The 27,935-nt window shown below is 46.8% G+C and overlaps 1 protein-coding gene across 1 annotated transcript in view; it reads left to right on the top strand.

Annotated features, from left to right (window-relative positions):
- CD58 (CD58 molecule) overlaps window positions 1–3,050 on the top strand; it is a 30,090-nt gene extending 27,040 nt beyond the window's left edge. Inside the window, 1 exon segment of the mRNA XM_042788321.1 lies at window positions 2,178–3,050. Coding sequence (XP_042644255.1) covers window positions 2,178–2,191 — 14 coding nt within the window. The 3' untranslated portion in view covers window positions 2,192–3,050.
- The last annotated feature ends 24,885 nt before the right edge of the window (window positions 3,051–27,935 follow it).

Here is a 27,935-nt window from a genome sequence, read left to right as displayed (position 1 = left end):
AAAAATGAAGTTTGCAGGTTGACTGAAAGCATTTTTTTTTTCTCAAAAGAAAAAGAGAAACATTGTTTTGTATGTCACATAGCCCTTAGTTAAGTGGTGTAACTATGGGCATTTCATACTGGTTTCTTGGTTTCTGCTCTTTGTATTGTAGATGAGTGGTTTCCAAGCTTTTTCGATTGTGCACCCTGTCAGTGAAATATTTTGAACATACACACCCAATTCATGTATATTTACTTATAAATCACATACATGTGCTACCATACTCAAGTATTATGTACATTATAAAGCATGCACCAAAGTAGAAATTAAAAAAGCATGAGATAAGGATGAAGTAAACAGTATTTTAATTTTTTAATTTTATTAATAGTGCAAAAATATTTTCTTCCTGCACTGCAATGGATTGCCTTGCACACACCCCACTTTGGAGACCTCCGATGCAGATAATCCATTTAAAGATTCTCAAAATACACAGGAATGTGGAATTTAGTGGCACCTTACTGCTGAAGAATTTTCTGTTCTGCCAGGTTTGATTCTTCTGTTAAATTATTAGTCAAGCAATGACATTCAGATATTTGCTGAAGACAATGTTGAAAAGAGGGGGGGAAAAAAAACCCAAAACCTCCTAATGTGAAAAAACATGGGTAAGTGGAAGAGTGGGAGGGGGTTAGGACTGAGTTTAAGAAACCAGACTCTGTGATGCAGATGAAACTGCCAATGAAACTGTTATAAAACAAGGAAACACACTTGAAACGGGGCTGTATAGCTGGAGAGGAAGCTGTGGTATCTTGTAATGACTGAGTCAGATCCTGTTAGTTGCCAAGGAGTAATACTGAACACCAAATGAGGCAAGTCAGTGTGTTATTCCTGGCCTACATGATGTGCTGCTTTGCAAGGGCTACTTACTTGGCTAAACTGTGCTCCAACATTATGCCAAAAGGTTTAGCATCTGAAACAGGTTGTTACAGCACGTCAAGACATCGTATGTAACTGTGCTTTCTTTGGTGCTGTTTGCAAGCTGTGCGGGGACAGAACATTTTGCATGTTCTGTGGGGAGTGTGAAAGCTGATGCTTATCACCACAGCTATAAAATGGGAGGAGAACACTAATGTCATATTCAGGCCCTCTCACTGCATAGACACAAGCAAATAGCAGCCCCCCACCACCCCGGCTGGCTTCTTGATCGTGCTCTTTTGTCATCAGGCTGGCATAAGTCAGCCGTAGCTAAGGCAGTAAACCTGCTTTTATTTTAAGGAGACAAGTAGTAAAAATACTTCAGCCCTTGTGAGAACCAGACTAGGGACATCTTTTCCTCACTGTCTACAGAGATGAGTACCATGTGTCTCTATACACTGTTTTCGTAGGCTGTCTCCTGGCATCTTATCCTAGGTTGGAGTGATGCTGAGCTAGAAAGTAGTGGAAGGGAGTGGTAGTGCTATCAAAATAGGAGCGAAGACTGAATTGCCTTGGCACATCCAGTTGCTTCCTCTGCGTGCACCAAGACAGAAACACTGATGTAAGTGGGCCCTGCTCATGCTTTATTGGAAATCAGCCTGGTTAGAGGTCAATGTGTGTTGCATGCAGTGAGCTAGGTTGGGCATGTAGTCTTGAACTTGCTGGATTCTGACTTCCTGCACTGTAACACTTCCCTTTGTCTTCTGTTTCCTTGCTTGTCAAATAAGAGCTCTGTTTGCAACCCTCAAAAGAGAAAACTCCAAAAGCATCTGGCATTACTGTGTGGAAGAAATAGCAGCAGCATCACATGCATGTGTGGTACACAGCTGATACTAAGGTTGTAGGCCTGAACCTTTGCATAAAAGTGGTGTCTTAAGTTATGAGTTACGTGATCCAAAGTCATGGAGTCAGAACAGCCTCCCAGGTTTTCAGCTTCCCAGAAGGTGTCTGGCAGTAAGTGATAAATGTTCTTAACCTGTTCCAGTTGCAGAGGAATGTGTTTAACCATAAACAGATAATTTGGGTAAAACAGATAGTGGCTATCAGATGCCACAGGTCATGTAGCTGCTGTGATTGGATTGTGTTGGACCAAGTGACAATGTCTTAATTCATCTTCACACTTTATTGGTATCTAAGGCCTGCAGTATTCTTATATAACTAGTTCAATTTCTAGAAGAGAAGACATAACAACTTATCTGCATGCTTTTCTTTTTCTTTTACTTCAGACCTTAAATCATAAGCAAATAATTGCTTTGTGGACTGAACAACAATGGCAGAGAAGCAGTAGAAATCAATGGTGAAGGAGGTGCTATCTTTACTCTTCGAGGTTATCCATGAGCACTGAAGTCGACCATAAACAAGAACTTCGAAGGACAGTTGAGCTGTTTCCAGCGCCTGTTTTTATTTTCTCAGAAGGGACAGTCAACACTTCGTGTCATTGCATTAAGATAAATCATGGACAATATCTTTGGTATTATTTTGTATCCAGTTTTAACAATGTTCTACTAACAGAAAATGTAAGACCTAAGGCCTTTTTTATAATTGATATTTAGAGATTAACAAAGTCATATCCATTTGCATGAATGTGGATAAGTTGAAAACTAATCAGCTTTCCGTGCAGTTTTGGATCAGTACCTTTTTACAGTCAGAAGAGAGTTCATCCTTTAGCAGTTCCAGATGGATGGAAGTTTGCGTTTGCTAGTCTCAGTGCTCCAGAGAAATATTCTCCAAGATAGCTATCTCCCAGAGTTGACAGAAGACTGGCAAACCGATCATCTCCTCATGGTGGTGGACTTTGTGATAAAGCTACAGTTCAGTTTGTTGTTGCATTGTAACAAAGCTGTTTCAATTAGCAGTAGTTTGGGTTTTTTTCCTAGAACTGTTGATATTTTTTTCACTTTTAGGGTTTTTTTTTTTATGTCATAGCTTCTGCTTCACATTATTCTAAGAAAATGTCAACCTACCTATTTCTAAAGAATAATAATGTGTTTTTAGGTTGATTGTGATGGGAAAGAAAATTTGAAAACTGAGGTCATACATATACTGAAGCTCAAAAAGAATCATAGAGAAAATAATACCACGTATTAATGTTTTCAGAACATCAAGCTATGGAGCGTGTTTTGTGACTTCTGCATGCTGGTTATTTAGGAAAGCTGAAAACCATTTCAGCTGATTTTGAAGTTGGTATGTAGAAAGAATCATGAAGATTTGACAATGATAACCAGAGATCAGAAACTCCCCTTTCATCTTCCCTCTTGCTTCAACTTCTGCCCCTTATCTCTTGTTCCCCCAGCAGGCACTACTGTGAGGAACATGTCTCCACCTTCTTGATGATCAGCTTGTAGGTACGGGAAGGCTGTTGCTAGATACCCTCCCAAAGCCTCCTCTTCTTCAGGCTTGAACAGGTGCCTTCAGTTTCTCCTCACAGTACAAGTGCTCTGACTATCTTGGTAGATCTCCACTGAGTTTGCTCCAATTCTATTGATGTCTGTCTTCTTCAAGGTGTCCAAAACTGGATGCAGTATTCTAAATGCAGTCTAATGTGTGCTGAATAGAGGGGGATAATCACTACCCTCAATCTACTGGCTAAACTGTTAATACAGCCCAGGATGTTGTTGGCTGCCTTTGCTGCCAGGGGACACTGCTGGCTCATGTTTGACTTGCTGCTTCCTGAGATCCCCCTGCTTCTTTTCAGCAGAACTGCTCCCCTGCCAGCCAGACCCTTGCTTGTGTCATTGCAAGTGGTTCCTCTTTCCCAGAGCTTTATATTTGTCCTTTTTAAAATTGTAACCTGTCTAGGTGTCTCTGAAAGCCCAGCCCTCTAGCACGTGGATTGATTTTCCCCAATTTGCTGTCATCTGCAAACTTGACAAGACTGCACTTTATCCCTTCCTCCAGACATGAATGGAGATATTAAATGGGGCCAGTTCCTTCACAGGTCCTTGTAGTACTTGTCATGGTTTAGGCCTGGTTGGCAGCCAACCACAATGCAGCACCTCTCTCTCCCTTCCCCTCCAGCAATGAGAAGGGACAGAGAGCCAGGCTTGGGGTTCAAGATAGGACTGGGATGGGGGAAAATCCCCCTTTTATGATCATGAGCAAAAGGCAGACTCGTTAGGGGAAGAAAAAAAGAACATACATTTATTACAGACACTAACAACACATAACAGAGTAGGAGAGTGAGAAGCATTGCCACATCTTGAGAACACCTTCCCCCCACCCCTCCCTTCTTCCCGGGCTCAGCTCTGCTCCCCATATCTCTACCTCCTCCCCCAGTGGCGCAGGGGCAGGGAATGGGGGCTGCAGTCAGTGCTGCCACTTTCTTCATCTTCGGTGAGGGGAGTGTCCGGAACTTGTTCCTCCTGCTCCATCGTGGTCCCCCTCTCACAGCAGACAGTCCTCCACAAACTTTCTCCGACATGAATTCCTCCCACGGGCCGCAGCGTTCCCCACACTGCTCCATCATGGGTCACTAACTTCCTCTGACTGGATTCCCTCCCACGGCTGCAGCCCTTCCCGAGCTGCTCCGGCGTGGGACTCCCCCGCATGCTGCAATTCTCCCAGCACTGAATTACAGCAGTGGGGCTGCCTTTTCCCATGAGACCCCGGCCTTCTTCGGGCACAGCACCTTGATTATGCCGAGCAGAAGCCACAGGCCACAAATCAATGTCTGCTCCACTGTAGATCTCCATGTGTGGCAGGGGGGGGCCGCCCTGCCGTCTCCCCACAGGGTACAGGGGGGTCTCTGCTCTGGCACACCTCCCCCCTCCTTTCTTCCTCCGTTCCTCCACTGACCTTGGTGTTCAGGCAGCTGCAGCAACTCCTCCTCACAAGTCCCACTGCCCGTCACCACGTCCCTTCTTAAATACGTTATCGCAGAGGCGCAGCCGATTGGCTCAATTTCCCAAACAGAAATGGAGCTGACGTGGAGCTGGGGGAGCTTCGAGAAGCTTCTCACAGGGGGCTGCCCCGATAGCCCCCTCCCCTGCCACCAAAAAACTCCACCACTCATTCAACCCAGGACAGTACTCCACTTGTTTCAGCCGTCCGGATAGAGTATGACCTGTTAGCCACTACCATCTAGGCCAAATCATCCCAACAGGTCTTTACCTATCTGTAGAATCATAGAATGGTTTGGGTTGAATGGGACCTTTAAAGATGGTGTAGTCTAATCCCCCCTGCAAGGACACCTTTCACTAGATCAGGTTGCTCAAAGCCTTGTCTAGCCTGACCTTGAAACCTCCCAATGATGGGGCATCCACAGCTTTTCTGGGCAACCTGTTCCAGTGTCTCACTACCCTCATAATAGAAAATACCATTCTTATGTCCAACATAAATCTACCCTCTTTCAGTTTAAAACTGTTGCACCTTGTCCTGTCACTACAGGCCTTGGTAAAAAGTCTTTCTCTGTCTTTCTTCTAAGCCCCGTTTATGTATTGAAAGGCCGCAGTAAGGTCTTGTGAAGCCTTTTCTCCAGGATGAACAACCCCAACTCTCTTAGCCTTTCTTTGTAGGAGAGGTGTTTTGTTGCTTTTTAGAAATGGATGCACCTTTTCTAGTTTTTCTAGTCTAGTTGGAAACTTCTTCAATCTCCATCACCCTTTAAGGGTGATAGCACTCACAGTGGCATCAGCCAGCTCTCGTAGCACCTTTGAATACATCTGGTCAAGCCCCAGGGTCTGGTGTGGATCAAATTTACTCAAGTAATCCTTCTGGTAGTTTTTCTTGAGTTCTTTGACTAAGCGTAGAGCTCGTGAGACCTTGTTAATGAAGACAGAGGCAAAGAACACATCAAGTAACTAAGCCTTCTCTGTCTGATATCCACAAACCACCTCCCCCTGCCCCCCCCCCCCCCCCCCCATTCAGGAATGAGCCCATATTTTCCTTCTTTCAGCTCTTGTTGCACTCGATGTCCTTTGCAAGTCTAAATATAGCTGAGTCTTGGCTTACCTGTCCGGGCAGTGTTCCTAAATTCCTCCACTGTAGCCTGCCCCTGCTTCCACATCCAGTGTAAGGGATTTTTGCACTGGAGCTCTCAGGAGTTCCCTGCTTAGCCTGCCTGTTTGCCTGCCTATGGGGATGGCCTGTGCTCATAGTCAGAGAAAGGCCTCCTTAAAGGCCCGATGTCTCTCTTGAGCTCCTTTGCTCTCCGGAACTGCCTCCCACAAGATCCTGCCTGTTGTCTTCCCGAATAAGCAGAAATTTGCTCTCCAAAAGCACAACACCTGTATCCTTATGCTTACCTTCCCCATGCCCCTCAGGATCTGTTTCTTGGTCACCACAACCAAGGCGGTCGTTTGTGACCACATCCCCATCCAGTCCTCCTCTGTAAGTGAGCAGCAGATACAGCTGCACGTCAGCCTTCGCTGGGGCATCCGGTAGCCTGTGTGAAGAAGCTGTCCCTGACACTGCCCAGAAATCTTCCCGACTGCTTGAATTGCTGCATGGCCTTTCCAGCAGCTGTCAGAAGTTCCCTCATATGTATCAGTCTGTGAGTCAGAGATTTCCTCAAGCTGTTTAGAGGAGCCCTTACCTCCTTCCTTACCCTGATCTGTTGGCCTGGAACGTCCTCCAACCATGTTGTCATCACTACTGTCCTTTTCCTGGGATCGTGACCCACAAGCTCTCAGCCTGCCTGTCACCTGCTCTGTATCAGAGCTCCATACATTCAAACCACTCTTTCACAGACAGGGCAGCCTCTCTCCTTCTTCTCCCTCCATGACTTTTCTGGTTTTTCTGTAGAGCTCCTACACATCTACTGCAGAGCTCCAGTCATGCAAGCTGGCTTACCATGTCTCAGTTATTCCAACAATATTGTAGTTCCATGAATTCATGGAGAACTGTAATTCTTCCTGCTTGCTTTCCATGTTGCATGCATTTGTGCGTGTACCTTCATGTCTCCTTGTGCCAATTTTTTTTTTTTTTTTTTGCTCTGAGGTCTATTTTGTTCCTGTCACCCCGTACCCTTTATTTTGGACCCCTATCCACTACTAGATAACTGTGGGTTGTGATCTCTCTTCCCATCATTCCTACTTCAGAGCTTTCCTTGTAAGGTTGACCAGCTTGACAAAGATTTTTACATCAGACAGCTCCATAGGACATTTAAGCTCCTCCTGTGTGTTTTTTTTTTCTAGTAGTGTAAACCTATAGTAAAATTACTAACAGTTTGAGAAGGATCACAGGTAACTCATGCCCACACGCTGTCGAGTTGTAGGAAGTACAGACCCTACAGAAAACTTGAGATCTTTCCTTATTGCTACGCATACCATTTAAATGTTTACTTCCACGCACACAATTTCTTCTGCTCTTTGCAGAGTGTTCAACAGGATCTTTTGTTAGAGCTAGACCACCTTACCTCTATTGCTGTCTGTAAATATTTGCTCATAATTTATTTAAAAAACTTGTTAAGATATCTTTGCCATATTTTATTTTAATATATACCTATGCTTTTTATTTAACCTTGAAAGTCAGTAACTGGTCCCCAAAATAATCTTCAACCCAAAGTGATTTATTTTATACATACATATTTTTTTAAGTCACAGCTCCTGAGCCAAGTGTCCTTCTCCATTGCACCTTCAATGGCTTTATCAAGATGATGCTGTCTACTTCTCAGTAACTTTTTAACAAGTTTCCACACAAAGATGTCCATCGTCATGTGTATTGTGGTAAGAGTAAACCTGTAGCTTGTTTTTCTGCTTGGATGAAGGCTTGCTTTCTGATCTTAATGTGAGAAATAATGGTCAAAAAAAGTGATTGTTTGAATGAACTGGAATTCCTTGACGCATGATATCACTGACTTTATTTCCAAAGCCAAAAGCAACAGTCTTCAAAAATATCAAGCAGTTGTGTTAACCACAGTTGCTGGAAGTCTTCAGCATAATTCATGCAATTTTGGAGTTTTATCAGAAGTAGAAAACCCCACTTACATGGCAGGCTGATGCAAGACCGAGAACTACAAGAATAAACATTTTTTTTTCTGTGAAAAATTTGTGTCTAGTCTTATTTTGCAGCAAATGCAAAAATAGGCGGTTTTCAATAGCAGAGAGTAGAAGGTCACTCAAGATGCAAACAGTTACTTCTGGCTCATGTGCGACTTGAGTCCAGGAAACGCTGGCTGTATTCCAGGAAGCGAGCCTACCCTCTGACACCCCGGAGTCCCAGCTCATGCTGATGTGGAGACCTAATTGTTGCTAGTAACAAAAGCTCATGGTGAGTAGAAGCTGCTGCTGAGTACTTGTCCTCACAAGACACATCCCAATTGATTCCTTGGTCCTGACTGTCCTTTTCTTTATTCTAGCTGTAACGTACAGAAGCACTGCCTGCAGGAGATGTTGCTCCTCGTTTATCCCAGAATAAATGAGATCAGAACTCGAGTGCTGGTGTAGAGCTAATTTTATGGATTTTGGGCATCAAACTCAAACCACAGTTGTCAAGGCAGCTTTGTGTTGTGCTGACATGCATAGGCTAGCTTTCAGTTGTTTGCAAACACCCTGTCCTGGATCTAGCTGTGCTGGTTGGAAAAGTTATACTGTCCTCACTTCAGCATTGGCTGTACAGCTTTGGGAGCAACCTCTAGAAGATGACAGTGTGAAAGCAGCCATGTGAGTTCAAGGATCCTTCATCGGTGCCCAAGAGCTAACTTTATATGGAGGTCCACAGGCAAAGCTGTGAGGACTGGCTTCCAGGAGCGGGACTGCAGCAAAAGCCAGGGACAGCAGGAACACCAACGGGTGGCACGGTTGCCTTCTGAGCAGTCTTGTATCTAAACCTTAAAACCAAGGGCTGATAACAACTGGCAGAGTGCAGGGAGGTGATGCACACCCTACGTGGCTCACTGCTGCTGGAACACAGGTGTGCAGTACTTTTCAAGCAGTGGCAGGTTTAATTTACTAACACCCAGCAAAGGGGAGGTGAGCTTGTGTGCTCCCACTGTCTCTGGGTGCAATTTAAACTGTGGTGTAGGTACAAGGGCATGAAACATTTCTGTGGACCCTAATGAGCATGTGACCAAAATTCTGAGGAGCTTTGCCTTAGGGTTGACCTCAAGGGAACTTTCCTTCTTAAAAGGTGGTGAGTAGAGTTGCCTGTGGGGCACCATGTGGGCCACTGTGGCTTAGCTAGTGCAGTCATGAGAGAAATCAGTGTATCCTACGTCCAAGGATGTATCTACATTTCTACTTTGTCAAGTTTTATATGACCCAAATGTAAAACTTGGGTATAATGCAGCTTCTGTTTCATCCCTGTTGGATATCTGAGGATGGGCCTAGGAGTCCCAAAACTTGTCAATTCTTCCTAGCAGTTAGAAAGACAAACTGTATCTCTCCTTAGAAAAATGCATTTCTAGCCTTGTAAATCTCAAGTTTCTTTCCCATTTAGACTGTGTTTCCGTCTTCTATCATATCTGGTCGTGCTTGTTTGCCATTCCTCTTTATTGGGGGATTTGGTGCTCTTTGAGTATGCATCTCTTGGAGCATGCATTCTTGATCCTTGTTTGGCTCCTGGGGGAGAAGGGGGAGAAGAGAGTGGAGAGTTGTACCAGGAAAATGGAACAAAGGGGAACAGAATGATGAATGGTAGGTGGAAGTAAGTGCAAATAAGGTCCAGAAATTCTGTGCACAGTACTGCAAAACATTTTTTAGGGCTCCAAGGCTAAATTCATCTCAGAATTACCTCTTGAAATGCTTGCCTTATGATGCAATTGGCTGTGTCTTGCAGTCCTGGCAACAGAGGAGCCATGCTTTTCCACTGATATCAGCATTTCCCCGCTAGTTCTGGTTGAGAATTACATATATAGAGGTTTCACTTCCAGTTGCAAGTTCTCAGTTTTAAGTGAATGTTAATCTAACCTCGATAACTAATTTAACTGAACTAATCAAGGAAAGTCCTTGGTGGTGATGGTGTCTGTCACTCAAGCCAGAGGACTGTCCCAGGGAGACAACATCTGAAAAAGAGTTGAGAAGCTTTAGGTGACAGAGCGGCAGCCTGAAATGTGTATTGGGGTGGTGTCACTCTGCTGGGGCAGGATTTGCGCCAAGTCAGGACCTGGCAGTGTAGGGGATTATTCCCAGGTTCCCTCTGCTGTGTGGAGAGGGAAATTGTCTAAGGGAGGCCCTTGATTTGGAGGGAGAGAAAAGGCTCCTGAAGATGAATCACCTATGGATTAGCTGGTTTGTGTTAATAGCTGTAGGAGGCAGGTTGCTGCCCACTTACTCAGACAAAGAGCAACTGGTGAGCATGGGGGTGGTTTACTCTCTGGGTTGGTTTGTTGCTGATGTTTCCAAGGGCCAATTTTTTTTTTTTTTTTTTTTTTTCCTAAAGGAATTAGAAACTGGCTAAGACATGCGACATTTTATATTATCTTTAGAACATCAGAAAGAGGGGCCTGGACCTTTGGGGGAAATTATCTCAGCTGCATCATCATGATTTAGGGTAATGCAAGGCCAGCAGGCAGGATGGGGTAAAGTTTGGATTTGAGAAGAAGAAAACTATAAGGAACTGGCTGTGGGACTTTGAGGTTGAAGACCAGCCCATGGGGTGGGTTTTTTTTTTCTTGTAAAAAGATGTTCTGACCCAGGGATGCTGCGGATCACATTTCCCATTACAAGCAGACTGCTGGTGTCCTGTACTTGTGTGCTGGGCTCTGAGGACCTTTCTATTTCCCAACTTCACCGCTTTTCTTTCCCCCACCCCTCAACAGCAAGAGGAGAAAAATTTTACCAGGGCAGCAGAATTTTGCCACTGAGGAGTGGAGTGTGTTCCATGTAGAGTTTTATTGCTCAATGTCCTTGCACGGTTGTTAAATTACATCCACTCTGAAGCGTACCAGCATCCTGAGAAAAGTTTCGCTGGCTTCCAGTGGGTGCAGACCTGGTTGGTTTCTGTGGCCAATCTAGCAGGGAAAAAGGTCATGGGAAATAATGCCTAATTTGCAACCACTGTTATATGATCCCCAAATACGTCAGTATGTGGAATGCAGCCAGACCATTTACTGTTCTTTGGCTCCGTCATGGCTCTGAAACATGAGTTTTGCTCAACAGCACTGGTTAAATATGAAAGTACTCTGATCCAGCTCTGCAGAATATCTATCAAAACTCATTTAACACGCTTTTTTCTAATTCTATGGTATCACAGTGGTAACAAGTATATGGTGAATTGAAACTTCATAATCATAAGTAACGTGCTCTAGAATAATAATTATTTATTGTCTGGTTGTTTTTAAATTCTCTATTTCTGGAGCCAAATCATTTATGAGAGAAGCTCATTGTAGTAGTAAACCCAAATGCTGAAATATTAGAGAATGCTAAATTCAAGATTTTCTACACAATCTTCCCTTTTTCCTCCTGTACTTAATGCATTCTGGAAATAGACTGGTATGTTCAGCAGATTCCTGTTGCTGGTAATACATGGATCCTGCTTCAACATTTAATTTGATTCAACATTTAATTTGCATTAACTTTGTGTAGCCCCCTGGCATTCTCTTTTAGGCATAATCCAAGATGTTTTTTAAACTAATTCGCTTTCTTTCAGAAGTTTTTGAGTTATAATGCTCACACCATAGCATCTGACCATTTCAGAAACTTGCAGAAATTTTCTACCCTCTAAGACAGGTGGTGGTACAGTCCCCTTTTTACAGATGGGAAAGCTGACACACAGTGAGATTACAACCAGGTCTGTCAGATGTGTTTGCTGATTAGGGAGCACACATGACTAAGTCTTGGCTTGGCATGCTTGTGTAGCCTCGGGGTCTTCAATATGGTTAAGGTAGGGCTGCGCTCGCCTTCAGTTGTGGCTACTAGCCACTAGCAAGACCTTTTGATGCACACCTGGGGAAACAGGGAATGCACAAACAGCTTCAGCATGGCAGCTCATGTATGAATTCTGTTTGAGTGAAACTCCGTGTGTTTAGGCAGCAGAGAAGGTGGGCTATTGTTCTTCTGCTAGAAAGAGAAACAGTGCATTTGGGAGAAAACTTGTTTATAAATGAGCTGTACAAGCTGGTGCTTTGACTTGTGAGGTAAAAACCAATGATGTCTGGAAATCTTGTGCTTTGTATGTGTGCAAATATTTGTGTTCTATAAATGTGTGTGCATCTGTGTATTGTACACTGCTTGTACAGGGGAGGGAAGTGTGCTGAAGAGGTAAATCGTTAGCCTCAGTGTGCTGGAGCTTTTAGAGAGAAAAGGGTTTAAGTTACTCCAGTATTTGCCAGTAGATCAGTGCTTGTTTGGAGCTGTGAACAGTTTGGGGTCTGTTTTCTCTAGATGGAGCAGTCCCCACTGAATTGTGCTGGAGTGGATGTAAGGAGAGGGGTGCTTTCATCCGATGAAACAGTAGGATGGTTAAAATCTGTGCAGCTGCTGGCCTAACACAGACATTTGCCCAGTGTCTACCTTAAATATCTGGTCGACTGAATGTTTTGGTTTATGTACAGCAAGGGGGAGCTCAAACAGCACTACAGATAACATCCAATTCTTCAGAAAGGCACTTAACAGCCTTACTGTTGTTTTTGTCTGCCTGCCCACCTCCCACCTACATCTGCCCTGTTTATGCTGAGGATGTAAAATGTCAGCCTGACAGTTCAAGTGTGTCAAAATAGCAAACAGATGTGAATAATGGGAAGTCTCTAGCTGAGGCTGCCTTTCATGGCACCACCTGCCATCAGAGAGAAAATGGGTCTGTGTGTCCAAAAGAGAGTTTACCGTACTCCTTCAGGCCCTGGAAGACCCATGAAGATGGGTGCATTCCTTTGCCATTACCGGTCTTATGCATTTAAACTCCAAGGCTTTAGAAGTGGGGCTTTGTGTGTGTGTTTATGTGTGTGTATGGATAGATGTGTGTTGTTACCTAGAAGAGCTGTAGGCTCACAGGAACAGTAATCCCTATCTTCTGTTAGAATTCTATTCTCTTTCATATTGTAAATTCAGGAATTACATGATATACAACCTATTTTCTTTTGTTCATATCTACATTGTCTCCAGATCCTCAGGCTGATGGCAAAGTCCATCATACATCATTATAAATCTGTGGAGGTGGCATAACAGTCCTGTATTACATCTCTGAATATTGTTTCTTTGGGATTTAATTTTTTTTGTATTCACCATTTTGTGAGCATCCAAGACACTGCCTCTGCGATGACAGCTGTTTCAACCATAGCATCATGTCTCCCAGCACATCATAAGGACAGTAAAAGGGCAGCAGTTTTGTCACCCATTCCACCCAGTTTGCATAACAGTGGTATTATTGGCATTTTGAGCATGTTTCTCTATATAAAAGGTATGTAAAATGTTAGACTTTTCAAAAGCTCTTAATGATTTGAGGTGCCTTACGTTCTTAGTAGCCAACATTAGACAGGTTAAGGAGCTTGCTGGGATGACACTCTCCAGATTCTGAACTTTCAGAGGGAGCTGCATTTTTGAAACTGTACCAGCTATACCAAAGTAATAGTCATCTATTACCTTGGGAAAGACGAGAAACGGCATGGGGCTGGCAGTCCAATAGAAATAAATACCAGACTGATTCATAAAACCGGGACACCTTGTTTGCAGCAGGTGGGATCTTTGGCAGAAACACGGTGGAGCAGGACACACAGCTCTTCCCTAGAAACGTCTTCCTGAACTTGACTGCACGTTCATCCACTGTGGACATATTTCCAAGTGCTTCTGATGTGATCGGCCAGCAGGCACCGCTCGAGCATCAGCAATTGCTTGGCTGCTGTGGCATCTGTTTTGGCAAAGAGCTCCTCACGATCCCTTCCAGCTCCCTTTTCCAGGGGAATGGGGTGGCTGTAGCTCAAGGCACCAGTTTGGCCTGGAAAGCTCAGGCATGGCCCGAGGGGGCTGTGAGCTGGGCAGTGAGTGTATTTACCTGCTTCCTCACACAGGGAAGGGCTTGCCACAAGATCTGTGCTTGGTTACTGCAGGCAGCTCTTGGACTTCTCCTGGGTTTCAGCATACCTAGGTATAGCAGTGAAGTGTTACTGTCAGGTAGTTGGTCAGAAGGGAGGTAATTTTAACATTAATATTTAAAGCTCTGTGCTTGGAGGTTTCTGGAGGAGCTACCTGAGTGGATTTTCAAAGAACTGGGAAAAGAGATTTCCTAAGGAAAGGCTTTTGCTTACTGAATTGGATTTTAGCTCTTGGAGTGCCCAGTGACTTGCAACCAAGTGCCCTTGTGCAAATGCAGTTTGCATACCCCTCAGCCACATCCAGACACAACGTATTCTAATGCGCTTCTTTCAATACAGCTGCAACCCCACCGCCCTTCCCTCCACCCTTTGATCATACAGGTTTCAATCCCAGACTATTAAAGCAGTGCAAAGCCTGCATACTGCAGACTATCTGTAATTAAATCTCCCAGCCACAGAAGTAGTTTAAACAGGTACAGCTGAAGCTGACCAAAATTTTTCTTCATTGCCTTCTGGGCTTAGACCAGAGCGGAGGGTGGGGGTGTCCTTCTGCCTCCCTGGAACAGGTTGGGGAGGGATCTGTAGGAAGAGGGCAGAGAAGGGACAGCTTTGTCAGCTAGAAACCAACTGAGTGACCTTTCTGCGCTCTGGACTGAAGTGGGACCATTTCCTCTGTGTGCTGACATTTGCTCCAGCCCTGTCCTTCTGCCGCCTTCTTCACCTCCGCTTCACTCTGTAATTACCTTTTGTATTGTTGGTTTACCCCACCCGTCCCCATGCTCCTTTCCTTCAGCATCTCCTCTCCAGGGATTCCGCTGCATGAACCTGGCCAACACAACACAGGAGGCACAAAAAGGACAGTAATTTCTCTGCTTTTGTTGCCCAGTCCTTCCTGTTCCTGTAGGTTGGGTCTGTCTTATTTGAGATCTCGTGCCACTTACGACTTCTGTTTGAGAAGAAGAAAAATGCACGGGGATCCTTTTCTTTTTTCCTTTTCTTCTTCTCACGCAGATATCCTGGGGTGCTCAGAGTGTGGATTCTGTGGGTTCTCACACCCTATCTGGAGCTGCAGGAGAGTCAGCTCTTAAACAGCACATCATTTCTTACTGATACTCTGTGCGTCATTGTGTTACTGTGATTATGCAGTTGTTGCTTGCAAACAGCACTCTGTGAGTTTGACTCGACTTCCCCTCCCCTCTCATCTCCTCTGCCCCGTTCTTGCCCTCTTGTCTTTCGTTTGTTCCTGGTTTTGTCATGATCTAGGCTAGACAGACTGGAGACTTTTAGGCTCCCAAAGACCTGCATTTCTAATGTCAGAAAACAAGTGGAAAAACGCTTAATCTTTTTCCCTTGGACCGAAATCCTACAGGCTCCTTAATCTGTTACAAAGGCATGTAAAGGGCATAAGCAGCATTTCTTTTCCTTTGACAGTCATCTTCAAGGGGGGTGGGGGGTGGAGGAAAGACAATTCAATTGATAAAAGAAGAAACCAAGCTGTAGGATTCCCAAATTCTGGTCTTGGAAATCTTCTGCCACTTGTTGGCTGTCTCACTCGGAGCTGTCACTTAAATTTTGTGTCAAAGTTTACCTAGCTGTTAAAGAATAGCTGTTGCTACGTTTTCTCAGGCTCTTGCCTGCAGGAGGTGATTATGGAAAAGGTAACATTTCCCTTAACCGCTGAGCTGCAGTCGATTTAATTTGCAATTTGTTACGAAATTGTAGGTATTGTTTTACCTTCCTTCATCCCCAGGCTGAGGGAATGGGCACAGTGAGTTCCAGAGATAAACAGGGAGCCAAATAATTACAGGACTGGCTCCTAGGGGTGGCTTGAGGATTAATGGCTGTTTGTACAGCACTTTGAGATCCTTAGCTGAAATGTGCTTTTAACTCTGGGGCACTGCAGGCTGGAGGTGATGGGTACCCCTGGGCTCTGGCAGAGGTCAGCACTGGAAGGATCTCGGATCTTTTGAAGCAGAGATGCAGCTCCAGGGATGTGGCTGGCCAGGCACAGGGGGGAGGTTCATGTTAGACTTGGGAAACGCTTTTTACGTAGGATGGGAAGGTGGGAGGGAGAGCCTGCCCCTTCAGGATCATTGCTTTTAAGCAGATGTGGCTGCATGGAAGAGTGATCTGAGGAATAATACATGCAGAGAATGCTTCTCTAGCCATCTTCCTATCAGTCAGCAGTGTCTCAGCTGGTAAGAAGAAGTCAGTGCTCGGCTATCATAGGTATAAGAAGAAAACAGCTGAGTCACCTTCTGATGCTAGCCAGGGCCTCCTCGGTCTTTTCCCCTCAGGAACCCATGGGTGACCTCCATAGGCTGCATTAACCCAGAGCACTGCATTTCAAGTGTTTTGGAGATAATATGCTGCAAACAACCACAACTTATCTAGGCTGGGACATTCACTGTCATTGTCACAAGTGAGGAAACTTTTCTGTCAGGTGCCTGCACGGTGTTGGAGTCCCAGCCTGGCTTTTACAAACCTAGAAGGAACTGCTGAGTGCATTGCTTTCTAATCTTGTCAGGGAGAGTTTCAGAGGGGAGGCTGTGCTGTGGGAAGCAGTGTAAGATACGGATGTATCCAACCAGCTTGCACTTGCTTGAGTCCACAAGCAGCTGCCAAGGGCCAAGCACTCGGGGAAAGTTCTCCCTGTCCCGTGGGAGGAGCACGTGCGTTTGGAAAGATCCGTGAGCACAGCAGCTGCGGGTGGTGCAGGAGAGAATTTCTCCCTGGGCCTCAGGAGTCCCTTGGAGTGATGCAAGGAGTAGTTCAATGCTCCCAGCATCGTTCTAAGCAGCAGCTGGTGGTGCTGTGTGACAAGGTTCTCCTGGTACTGAGGTACAGGGACTCTTAGGAGACTGACTATGTTAGCAACTGCAGTCACCATGGGGAAATGGGACAGATCGGGTTATAGCTGGGGAGTCTGTGCTGAACAGATGCAGTGAGTGCACCCCAAATCCTTTGCTACTCATCCCATACTGTGGGGGAAGGTAGAACAGCTTATCTGCTCTCTGCAGCACAAAGTTTCAGGAGAACATCCAGGATCTCTGAGCTACAGAACATTCTGCTTTCTTTTGTTGTCTTCCTGTAAGAAGCATGTTTTAACATTCCCTCTCTTCAGTGCTCAGCCCACCACACAGCAGCAGCATACGTATGGCCCGCAACCTGGTAGGACTGTGTTCCTTGTCCTCAATATCCCCTCCTTAGTATCTTCAGCCCTGCTTTTGGGTTTGGAGATGCCATTGATCCATGCCAGTTCCTAACTTGCTAACTCTGGTACTGTCTGCAGTATGTCCAACAACTTCCTGCTAAAAAGTCTTTTAAAATGGCTGCTGGTAATCAGGGACCCCAACAGTGTCGGTATTGCCCATCTAGTTGGGGAGAATTTGCTGGGGAACAGACCTGTCATCTCATCTTTGTCAACTCTTTTTTTTTTCTCTTTGAAGCTTTGACTCCCAGTTATGGGTAATGCAGATTAAAGTGTCCATCCCCACTACCCCTGTCTCTGGAGAGCATCATGCTGAAGGGGGATGAAAGGGCCATGGGAATGCTAAGCATCATTTTATTATTATGACCTTTAAGGAGACAGTGGGAGGGTGGAAGAGGAACACAAGGAAGACACTAATACAAAACCACACAGACAGCGCTTAAGGGGGGAGAGCAAACCCAAGGGGACTTCAAGAGACAAACAGATGGGAGGGGAGGAAGAGAGATGGAAACGGGAGACTGAGCAAGACTGGCAAGCAATGGCAGAGCCACCTTCTTTCAGTTTATCCAGGGAGCGGCAGGAGCAGACCTGGGGCTCTGTGTCCATGAAAAAACAGCCTTCTGCATGCCCTTCTCCCATTTTCATGAAATCTCTGCTTTTGCTCCTCCAGGCAACCATTAATCTAATATTAAGCCCCTTAACCTCTCTAATTGTTCCCTTTCAGTGTCAGCTGGTTTCCTATTAACCTTTCAATCTCTCAGTAATGCAGTTACTTCTGACTCCAGCCAGCCCCAGCTCTAAAGCTTTACCTCCAGCAGTGAATTTTCCAAGCTTTCACTTTTTTTTTCTCCTTCTTTTCTGTAATGATTATTACTGCTGTTAAGGAGCCAGTTTGAACCAGCCTTTAAGTGCACAGGGCTGAACCAGTTGGAGTCTATAAATAGCCCTTCACTAACCTTGCGCCTTATTTCATTAAGTTGATTGGCTTCCCTCTCCACTTCATTGCATCTCTGCCTCTCTCTACCCTCTCCATTATCGATGCTGGTTCTTTTGTTGCTATCTGAGACACCTGCTTGTTGATAGCAGGGTTGATTAGTCGTAGGTTTTTCTCTGAACGAAATAGCGTTGTTGCTGGGGAAGCATCTCTAGTTTCATAACAGAGGGAAAGCAGAGGGTGAGGCAGGCCTGAAACAGCAAGTTGGAAAATGTTCACACCATGCAATAGGAAATTGTGTAGCTGAGCACCAGTCACAGGGACAGAATTTGCTGCCTACAGGCTGGGCAACTCCTGTGACACTCAATGAATTGTCCCATTGCACAATCCCATTGTGTAATATTAAAGCCAAGGTGTCTGCCCAAGGACAAATGGTGCTGCAGTTCAAATCGAGAGTGCTGGCCTGAATCAGACATACAGAGCCCAGAACGCAACGTGAACTGTCTGCTGCATCTGAGACAGGTCTTCTGGTGACTTTGACATCATTAATCAATATACTACTGCTGCTTGACCCTGTAACCTGGCAGAGCATACTTTGCTTCACTGGCCATCGTCAAGTCACAGCTCAACTGAATGTCTTCATGCTGTGCCTCCTCTAACTCACCTGTGTTTTTTCAGTGCTGATGCAGTTCCTGAGCAGTGCTGATGAGTTCCTAGTACCTCTCCCCAGGGCCTGCAAACTGCTCCTTTTTTTTTGTAAAATACAATGAATGTTTGCAGTGAAGGCTGAGTTGAGTGGTTGTGTGAGGTGACCTGAAATCTCAAGTATAAATCGCAGATCAACATTACAAGGCTGGGGCTGAGTGGCACTTGTAAACTGCTTGTGTGCAGCGATGCAGTGGGGCAAAGCATCTGCTGCTGCTTCACAAGTACTAGGGGTGCTGCTGCAGTACTGTAACTGTTTTTTTGATGGACCCAGCAACAGCAGTGGCTTCTACAGGTGGAGAAGCACCATCTCATTGCAGAAGAGCTGGGGTCAGGCTTCAATCATGCCTCTGTTTTGCCGCATGCTGAAGGACAAGTTCTTTCCCTGTGGAGCCTCATCCTTCCCTGAAGAAAGGAGAGACTCGGAGGAAACTTTTCCGGTCTGTGCTTAGGCTGACATTTACAGCCTTTTGCTTCAGCTTGGAAGAAGGATTTGTGTGTCTAAAAGCGCCTCTGTTTTTTCTAGCTGTATCATTTGTCTAACACCAGCTGTTACCTTTCCCTGAGAGTCCTGCCTCAAAGTCAACAGCAACTTACCAAAATAATAGCAGCTATTCTCTTCCACTGTCTGTGCAGCCCTGTGTGTCCCTACTTGCCTGCTTACTGCTCTTCCTTGTTGTTGGAGGGCAGATTCTGGCAGCAACAAGCCTTTGTCTTATTTTCTGGCAAACAACCTTGGCCTGCAACAAGGCAGGGAAGACAAACAGTGAAGAAATGAGAGCTGGTAAAACTGTGGCTAAAGAAGAAGGTTAACTTCTGGTGGCTTCTTTTTCAACCACCGAGTTTGACAGAGGGAAAGGTTTGTAGAAGCGCTGCAAGCCTGGGAAGCCTCCCGCGCCCAGGGCAGGCGGCAGCTGGCACTCGTACCTGTTTAATAATACAGGCTCTCCAGGATGGCTGTGCGCTCCCTTCCCATCACCCACGGCCTCCTTGCCTTTATGTTTGTCCTTTGAAATCCTTGGGTCTTGCCTTTGCTCCCGTGCCTTTCAGGCACCCGGGACCCACCAGGACACGGGAGGCCCCCCGGGTGCCGCAGCGGGGCCCCGAGGCGCTCACTGGGGTGGTGCCTCCCTCCTGCCTGCCCCTCAGCCCTCCCAGCTGCCATTTTGGCTGATGTTCATTACGGAGGGAGCTCAGGAAACTCTTCACGTCGTGCCTCTGGGTGCCTCGTGGTGAGCGGGTTGGCGGCGGAGCCCGGCCCTGGCTGTACTTACGAAGGGCCGGGTTCAGGCCCAGGACGTTGCCCTTTATTTGTGGGAGAAAGGGGAGCCCAGAGGCCTCTCTGGTCCCCACTGAACTGTGGGGCAGCAGAGGAGGGTTGGGTGCTGCTTCCCCCTCCTGGGCCTGCCAGCGGGTGCCATCTCAGGGCAGGCACCATCTTGGGGTGCTCCCCTTGGTCCCGAGGTGGTGCCTCAGTGGGGTCTCCAGAGCCTGGCGGGGGAAGGGGGTCTCGCCATGAGCTTTGTGGCCCACCCGTGAAGAAGGGCAGCCATCTTGCGGACCCCACCAGTAGGGGAAGGCTCTGCGGGGACCGCTGCTGTGGCTGCCGATGGGGCAAATCCCCTGGGGTCGTTCAGCACCCCCTTAACAGAGCCCCAGCGGAGCGAGGGGCACAGCCTGGCACCGGAGGAGGACTTTGGAACTGGGTCGAGCTGGGCAATGCTCCGAGAGCAGGGTTTAGTTCCTCAAGCACCGACTCTGGAGGTAGGGGAGGAAGAAAACTCCCTCAGGTTATGCCAGGAGTTGCCCGCTGTAGATGCCAATGGGTGTTTACTTTTTCGCAGATTGTTTCCTCTCCACCTTTGTTCCCCCAGGAGGAGGAGAAGGTGCGGTGGCGGAGGGGAGGGGAGGGTCAGGGAGCGCAGCTGGTACCGCTCCCCGCCATGCCAGCAGGGTTTGGCGACTGCCCAGAGCCTCTGCAACACTTCCTGGCCCGCCTGCCCTTCATGGAGGGTCCCATGTTGCCTATGGGAAAGTCAAAGCCCACGGAGAGCCCATCTGATCTGCTGATGAGCATGCTGCCCTCCCTCCTGAGCTGCCAGGAGAGGGGAGCAGGGCTGACGGGCACCGGCAAGGCCTGGTGGGACGGTGGCAAGTGGTTGCAGCGTGACGTGGGCTGCCTTGACATCCCCCTGTCCTGCCTGCCAAGAACGCAGCCTTGCAGCGAAGGTGAGCCGGAGTCCCGGGTCAGCGGAGCAGAACACGTGTTCGGAGGGGGAAGCCGATGGGAGATATAACCCAAAACATTGGTCTGCATTAGGACAGGCGAACGGTATCACACCCTCCCTTAGTTACATCTCAGTTGCCTGCTTTCTCTGGCTTCTATGGTTCGTCCCATCTACTCCCTTTCCATGGGAAGCTTCCTAAATATTTATCCCAGTGATCAATCATATGACCCCACTATGGCAATGTGACACAGCTTTAGCTCTGCTAATCAGCTTAGCTTGGGCCCCTGACCCCTGTCATCTTATTTTAGGGAAAAAACTTTACACAGTGCCTGGCGAGGGCTGTTCAGTCCAGAGGATTTAAATCCAAAGTGAAAAAGAGCAACACAGACTTCTGCTTTTTTATTTTGTAGCCAGAATTTGGTTTACCATTACAGTTTCTGATTTGTCATTCCCCTAAGAGGAGTTGAGCTTTGAATAATACACAAAGGTTTCAATTGCATGGTAAAATTTTGATTGTTAACAAAAAATAGTAAATGTTGAGTGCTTGTGCTCAAGGACTTAAGAGATGCTCAGTCATCCAAATGGACTTGGACACTGAATCACTTCCCTCCTATCTCTTCCCAACTTTAAATGATGTCCTTTCAAGCAAAATGAGCTCTAGAGAAAAGAATAGTGTTTGGTGCAGGAGACTGTAAACATTTACCTTGAATGTCAGAGAGTTTTGTGGGGGAGACACCAGAGGAGAGATGGGCCTAAAGATAAACATATTCTTGGAGCATTTTTTTCTCCACAAGGAGAAGGTGCTACTCTGAAGCACCAGCAAAAGTCAGAGGTGAGTGAACATCCAAGAGCAGTCAAGACCCCAGCTTATCAGCTGGTCAGCCAGTGCTGTGAGTGGGAGAAAATACACTGGTAGCTAACTCTCTTTCCAAGGCTCCAGGAGTGTAGTGCAAGCCCTACAGACATTATAAGAAAATATGAACTACATCATGTCTGGAGGAGCTTGTTTTCTCAAAGAGATGAGTACTAACAGCCTTCTCTCCACTACACAGTGTCCGAAGGGAACAGACTGGCTATGTGAGGGAGAGACAGATGAGGGCAAATTAACTATACTGGGGTAAAAGAATAAATGGAAATATGTTGTGTAAGAGGAGGGTCTAGCAGAAATTGAGCACCTCCCAAAGCCTGAGAACTACTACCGGTGACAGATTCTGTCATTAGCCCTGCAGGTGAACATCCAGTGTGCTGCCAGGCCAGGAAACTTCTCCAGACCTGCCTGAGGGCTTGCCCAGCCCAGCCCAGCCCAGCTGCTTCAGCAGCCTCTGATTCCAAGCCTCTGAAGCACCATCTGGATGCAAGAGGAGGATCTTTAAACTCCCTGTTTGCCACATCTCCAGCCCTTCCCCTTCTCTGTAAAGCATGTCCTCGAGTGAGTTAATCATCCTGCTTTCTCAGCAGGTGAAAAGATCCTCCTTTCTAGCATCCCAGGGGACACATGGCAACTGCCCAGGCATAGTAGAAGACTTTGAACATCATCAAGGTTTTGAACTTGTATTGTCCTCTTGACATCCATGACTTGAATATAGTCTGGAACTGATTAACTCAGCTGCTTCGTTCTCTGGAAGAGAATGTTCTTCCTGCAGTTAAATATTTACTCATCATTGCACATGGACCAGGCATTACAGAGGCTAGGACTGCATTTGCATTTTCTCTCCATAAATTGAAAGAGAAAGAAACATCCTCCAGTATTTCAGTGCTGCAACTTCCATCCTCCATGGTAGTCCAGTCATGTCCAGTTCAACCTAGCTATCCTGTTACCTTCAGCAGCATTCCTAAACCTTATGGCCATGAGATTTGTAGCGCACACAATGGAGAGCCCACACTGCACATCCAACAAAACCTTGGTTCCAAAGGGCATCCTCGGAGAACAGCATGAATCGTGCTTCTGAAAACCACGTGTGTCTAGCACTTGCAAATGCCTTGGCATGACACTGCTCTGGGAGAGGTAGAGCTCCCTCCCTCCCCAGCCTTCCACTGGCAGAAGGACTTCTACGGTAAAAGTAATTTCTATCTTAGGCAGCACCACAGTGAAAGTGGTTAAAACGGGAAAATCTGAAGTATCAGTATGGACTTTTAGAAATACTGGGTCCACCTTCCCTCCAGCTCCTACCTGCTGTAAATACTGGGCTGTGTGCCTTTGACATGCTGATATAGCCAGCAGGTACCTATCACCCCGCTCCACTGCTGCCCACCATCAGGCTGCTCCCTCCCGACTGTGACAGGGCAGAGAGCTGCTTGCCAGCCCCAGGACCAGGTCTGTCTCCCAGGACACCATCAAGTTGGTGCTGCTGGATCTGTGGTGGTGAGGGAAAAGAGGCTGAGAGGCATTTTGGCTCCGTGCAGGGCTGAGCAAACACAGCAGATTTTCCCTGGGAATAGATGCAGTCCCTGGCCACGGTGATGATGTTCCTTCTGCTTCTCCTGGCAGAGGGAGTCTCCTGTTTCCTCTGGCTCAGGCAGGGACTCCTGTTTGTTTGGTTTTTGGTTGTTTTTTTTTTTTTTTTTTTCTTTCCCCATCTCTGTGGCACCTGGCTTTTAGCTTACCATTCCAGGCACCAATGAGAGCAACCAAAAAATAACACCACTCTACTCAGTTAATTCATAGGAAAATACCACACTGGAACACAAAAGGTAGAGATGGTGCTCACTCATTTTCCCCTAAGGGCCTTGGGCAATGGAAATTTTCTCATGCTCCATTCATTAACGAAATAGATGAGCAGTTATGTAAGGTCACGTGAGGGAAGTGGTTGTGCTTTGGTCAATGAAAGAGTTAGTCACACATCATTGAGCTTGATGGTCCTGGGAGGAAACGTGGAGCCACCCTTTGCTAGTTCAAGAACTGAAGAGAGAGAATTTTAGCCATAAATCCTCATTATCCCCTGAATTTGGGCACCACCTTTACAGACTAGGCATTTCAGGAGGCATGTAGTGGTGCTAAGCAAAAATCAGAGAGTTGAGATCTGTTGAGATCCTCACCACATTTATTTTCTTAGATCACTCACCCCTCCTCTGAAGGACTTAAGCAGCCACCTGTCAATTTTGGGGTGCAAATGTGCTGTTGTGTGTCCCGCCAGCTAGTCTGCTCTGGAAGCACTCAGGGGGTAAGTAAAAGAATATAGTATGAATCAGTGGTCACAGGGCAGATAAAATCTGCATTAGGGCTCTCGGGAACCACTAGGACATTCAGCTGGAGGAGATCCTTTTCAATGATCTCTTCTGAAACTTGCCCATTATCGGAGTTTGTTCCCGGTTTGGACTGTTGTCTCTCCCACTTTGAAGGATGATTCCATCATACAGAATTTCCCCAGGACTGACTGCAGGAGAGAAGATAGGGCACTGATTGGGACCCACATTTCAGTTCCCAGACAGACATGGTCTGGAATAATATTCTCCCACTTCTCACTGGCTCTCATCCTCTCCCCTGGTAGCCCAGCCAGGATTCCTCCAGTGCCCTGAATTTGGGTTACCTTGGCCCTCAGCTCTTCTGAGCTTCTGCTTTGGGGGTTGCAGATCTGACTTTTAGACAATGATGTCTTGTAGAAGACAATCCATCCAGCTTTGTTTTCTCTCATTTCCTCTAATCCCTGGCTGCTGAATAACCAGCTTCAATCTGCCTGTGTACTTTCACCTTGCAGCCAACCTCTTGAAGGTCATTTCAGACCGTTGGGCTAGCAGGGCAGCAAGGCTTGGCTGGCAGCCTCCGCGGGACACGGGGCGGCAGTCGCCTGGCACAAGCTATCAGCAGGACTTGTGCAGAGGAGGCCTGGAAAGGAAACTGTGAGGGGCAGGTTAGGGAGGATGTGGTGGTCAGGGTGTATCCCAAGCCTAGTTTGATGCCTGAGGACTGGGGATAAGTGGGAATTGTGTAAATCGAAGTCCCTCCCACGTTTGCTTGTCTGCCGCGAGTGCCGAGGATGTGAAACTCTGGAAACCTGCTGCGGGGAGGTTCTCGCCCTGGCTGCTCCAGACATCCTAACCCACCCGGGAGGGGCTGCTCTGCAGGGTGCAGATCCAGCCCTCAGTAAAAGCCCAGCTGTCTCCCTGAGCAGATGGTTTCCAGGAGGAGCCACATTCCTGACCGTGAGGAGTTGAAAGGACTGCATATGGAATATGCCTTAAAATAGACAGAGATATAGGAACAGAGTTCAGGTCCCAGGCAGCGTGGACTTGCTGGCATCTCAGGCGTTTGTTCATGAAATGCTGCTAAAACTACAGCTGCCTCAGCCTTGGCTGCAAGTGTCACTGGTAACCCTAGTGTCATGTTCGCTCAAGGAAAGGATTCTAGTTGAGCTTTTTTCTTTCTAGCCAAATTCCTTTCTGCTTTATTGTTTTCTGCTTCTCTAAAAGTCAAGCTGAGTGGGAAACAGATTCCCTCTCTCCCAAATGTTCAAGGTATTGTGGGGAAAGGTGTATCTTGAATTGGGAGACAAAGTTAAAATCTCTAACTTTTCAAAGAATTGTTATTCTGCTAGGGGGGAAAAAAAAAAAAAAAAAGCTCTTTTTGAGATATTTTATTTCAGTAACCTTATAATGGGTTTTTAGAACCATTTAAATATATTTAGCTTTCTGGTTTTAACAACTAAGTATTGTAAATCTGTGATGAAAATTCTTTTTCGGTTTAGCAAATGTCTAACTGTTATGATACTTAGAAAAGGGATCGCCTCAGAATATTTAAAGCAGACAAGTTCTTTGAAAGCAGCGAGGAACCAGCATTAAAGTTTGAGAAACGTTTTGCAAAATGTTTCCGGGAAATTCTCCTGAAACCCACATCTTTGCACTGTAAAGCTGTTCCTGGCCATTTGCAAACCAAGCAGTGACGGGTTGCAAGACAGAGCTTCTTGACGGCAGCTGGAGGGCTCGGTGAGATTAATTTCTTGGCTTCCTTTCTTACTCTTGCTATATAGTTTGGCTTTGCTCTTTAAAACAGTTGTTATATGCCCCCCCGCTGAAATAATACATCATAGTGTCAGTTGTTTCTGTAAAATACTCAGAACGTGCAGAGTCTGCAGATTTCAAAGAGCTGTTGGGACAGTGTGCTGCAGGTAGGAAGACCCAAGCACCAGCAGGTCAGGACACAACATTGGTGAGCAGGAGGAGAAATCATTTTTTTCTTACTGCCCACATCGTGGTTACCTCTCCAGCCGTCGCAGCCCGACTGCCTTGCAGTGTCTGCTGGAACGTGTGGCACCAGGCGACCGTGTGAGTTAATTATTAAACAAAATGGAGTAATTATTCCCTGTGCCACTGCTGTTCCTCACATAAATCTGCTTCACAGCAGAACAGAGAAACCTTTTCACGATGAGCACGTTTTTCTCTGCTGGAGAGCTGCTCTTACTTCACCTCCCTGGAGCTAGAAGAGTGATGCACTTGGTCTCCATAAAGGTGGGGTTTACGAAAGACAGATGAAAGTGATACAGAGACTCGTGGCACTGATTTCCATGAATAATCTCACCAGCTGTTAGCCTGGGTCCAGAGCCATTTCCTTATCAGAGAACACATTTCTATTAGCAACATTTCAGAGTCCGGAAGGAAATATTTTAAAGATACCTTTGACATTTCAAGGCTAGCACAATTTCCACTGAGCTTCCCTGGACCTCTAGATAAAATATTAACTCCTGGACGAGGTGCAGAGGCCCCATCAGGCTGTCAAGCAGCAGCACAGATGAGAAGACAGCCTCTGGGACAGAGATGCTGAGATAGCATCCAGAACTTTAAAATCAATCCGTGACTAGTTTCACTTGACTGACACACGGGAAGAACCAAAGACTTACAGGCAAGACCCAGAGATGCCAGCTATCCAGGAAGGGATCTACTTTGCAAAAAATAGCTGGTCATTTTAGCTCTGGGAGGGGATAGCAGAGAGCCAGTCTGGTTTCTCTGCTGCAAAGCCTTTCTGAAGCTCGTTCTGTCACACAGAGGGGGAAGGTAGCCTCCTCTGTGGCTGCCAAACCTGGCAGGGGTGGGAGGTGTGGACAGGGCACGTGCTCTGGCAGGAAGGGTGCATGGGCTGAGACCCCTGCAGAGCTCTGGCATGTCCCCAGGCTGCAGGAGGGCCCTGGCTGAGGGGTAGGCAGCTGAGATGCTGGCAGTGGGGTGGGTCAGGTCAAGGGGCTCAGGTATTTCTTAGATGTTTGGCTCAGGTCCATAACGTGGTGTTCAGGTACTGTGTGGAGACAGATGCCCGAGCCTCTGGCTTTCACCACCGGGCAGAACGGCGCTGGGGAGGCAGAGTGCTGCAGGGTGGCCGGGAGGAAACAGATGGACAACACTGGCTGTTTCCCTGGAGATTTAACTCCTGAGCATCTGTTCTCTAAACACTTTTTTTCAGGCAGACTTTGTATGCGACACAGGCGTTAGGCTGTCCCTCTCTTTGCTGGCCAGTGCCAAACTGAGTTGGTCCTTTGCAGCTCTTTTCAAAGAGGGCAGGCGTCTTGAGGAAGGAGTCCCTCCCCTTTGCCACGAGGTGTAACAGCAGGGAAACAGAAACGCAGAGGGCCTGTGGCCTAGGCAAGGCCAAAAATCAAGGTGACTGGCAAGGCTGACTGTAGGAGCCAGGACTAGTGGCTCCTAAGAGCCAGTTTATATTGCTTCTCTGGATGTTATGTAAAGGGACAACACAGAGCACACTTGCTCCCGCTGGGCTCAGTCAGGTGTGTCTATGGTGGCTCTTGCTTACCTTGGCTCTTTCGCTATTGTTTCACTGGCACCTTGTGAAATGACTGCAGCACCCCTCATCATCCATGAAGGAAGGTCATGCAGAAGGAGTGTCTGGAGCAGAATGAGTCAAGAAACGTGCATATGCTCCAGGGCTGGCTGCAGCCTGGCTAGCTGTGCTTGCAGGCCTGCTAACGCCCAGCACGTGGCTGAATGTGAGGCACGCGGTGAGGTCTTGTCCCACTCCTTGCCCGTATCGCACACCTTAGCAGTGCTCTGCTGGGGCCA

The sequence above is a fragment of the Tyto alba genome, unplaced genomic scaffold, assembly GCF_018691265.1.
Source record: "Tyto alba isolate M040663 unplaced genomic scaffold, T.alba_DEE_v4.0 Super-Scaffold_14, whole genome shotgun sequence".
NCBI lineage: Eukaryota > Metazoa > Chordata > Aves > Strigiformes > Tytonidae > Tyto > Tyto alba.
The sequence above is the reverse complement of the archived record's forward strand: the minus strand, read 5'-3'. Positions and strand labels throughout refer to the sequence as shown.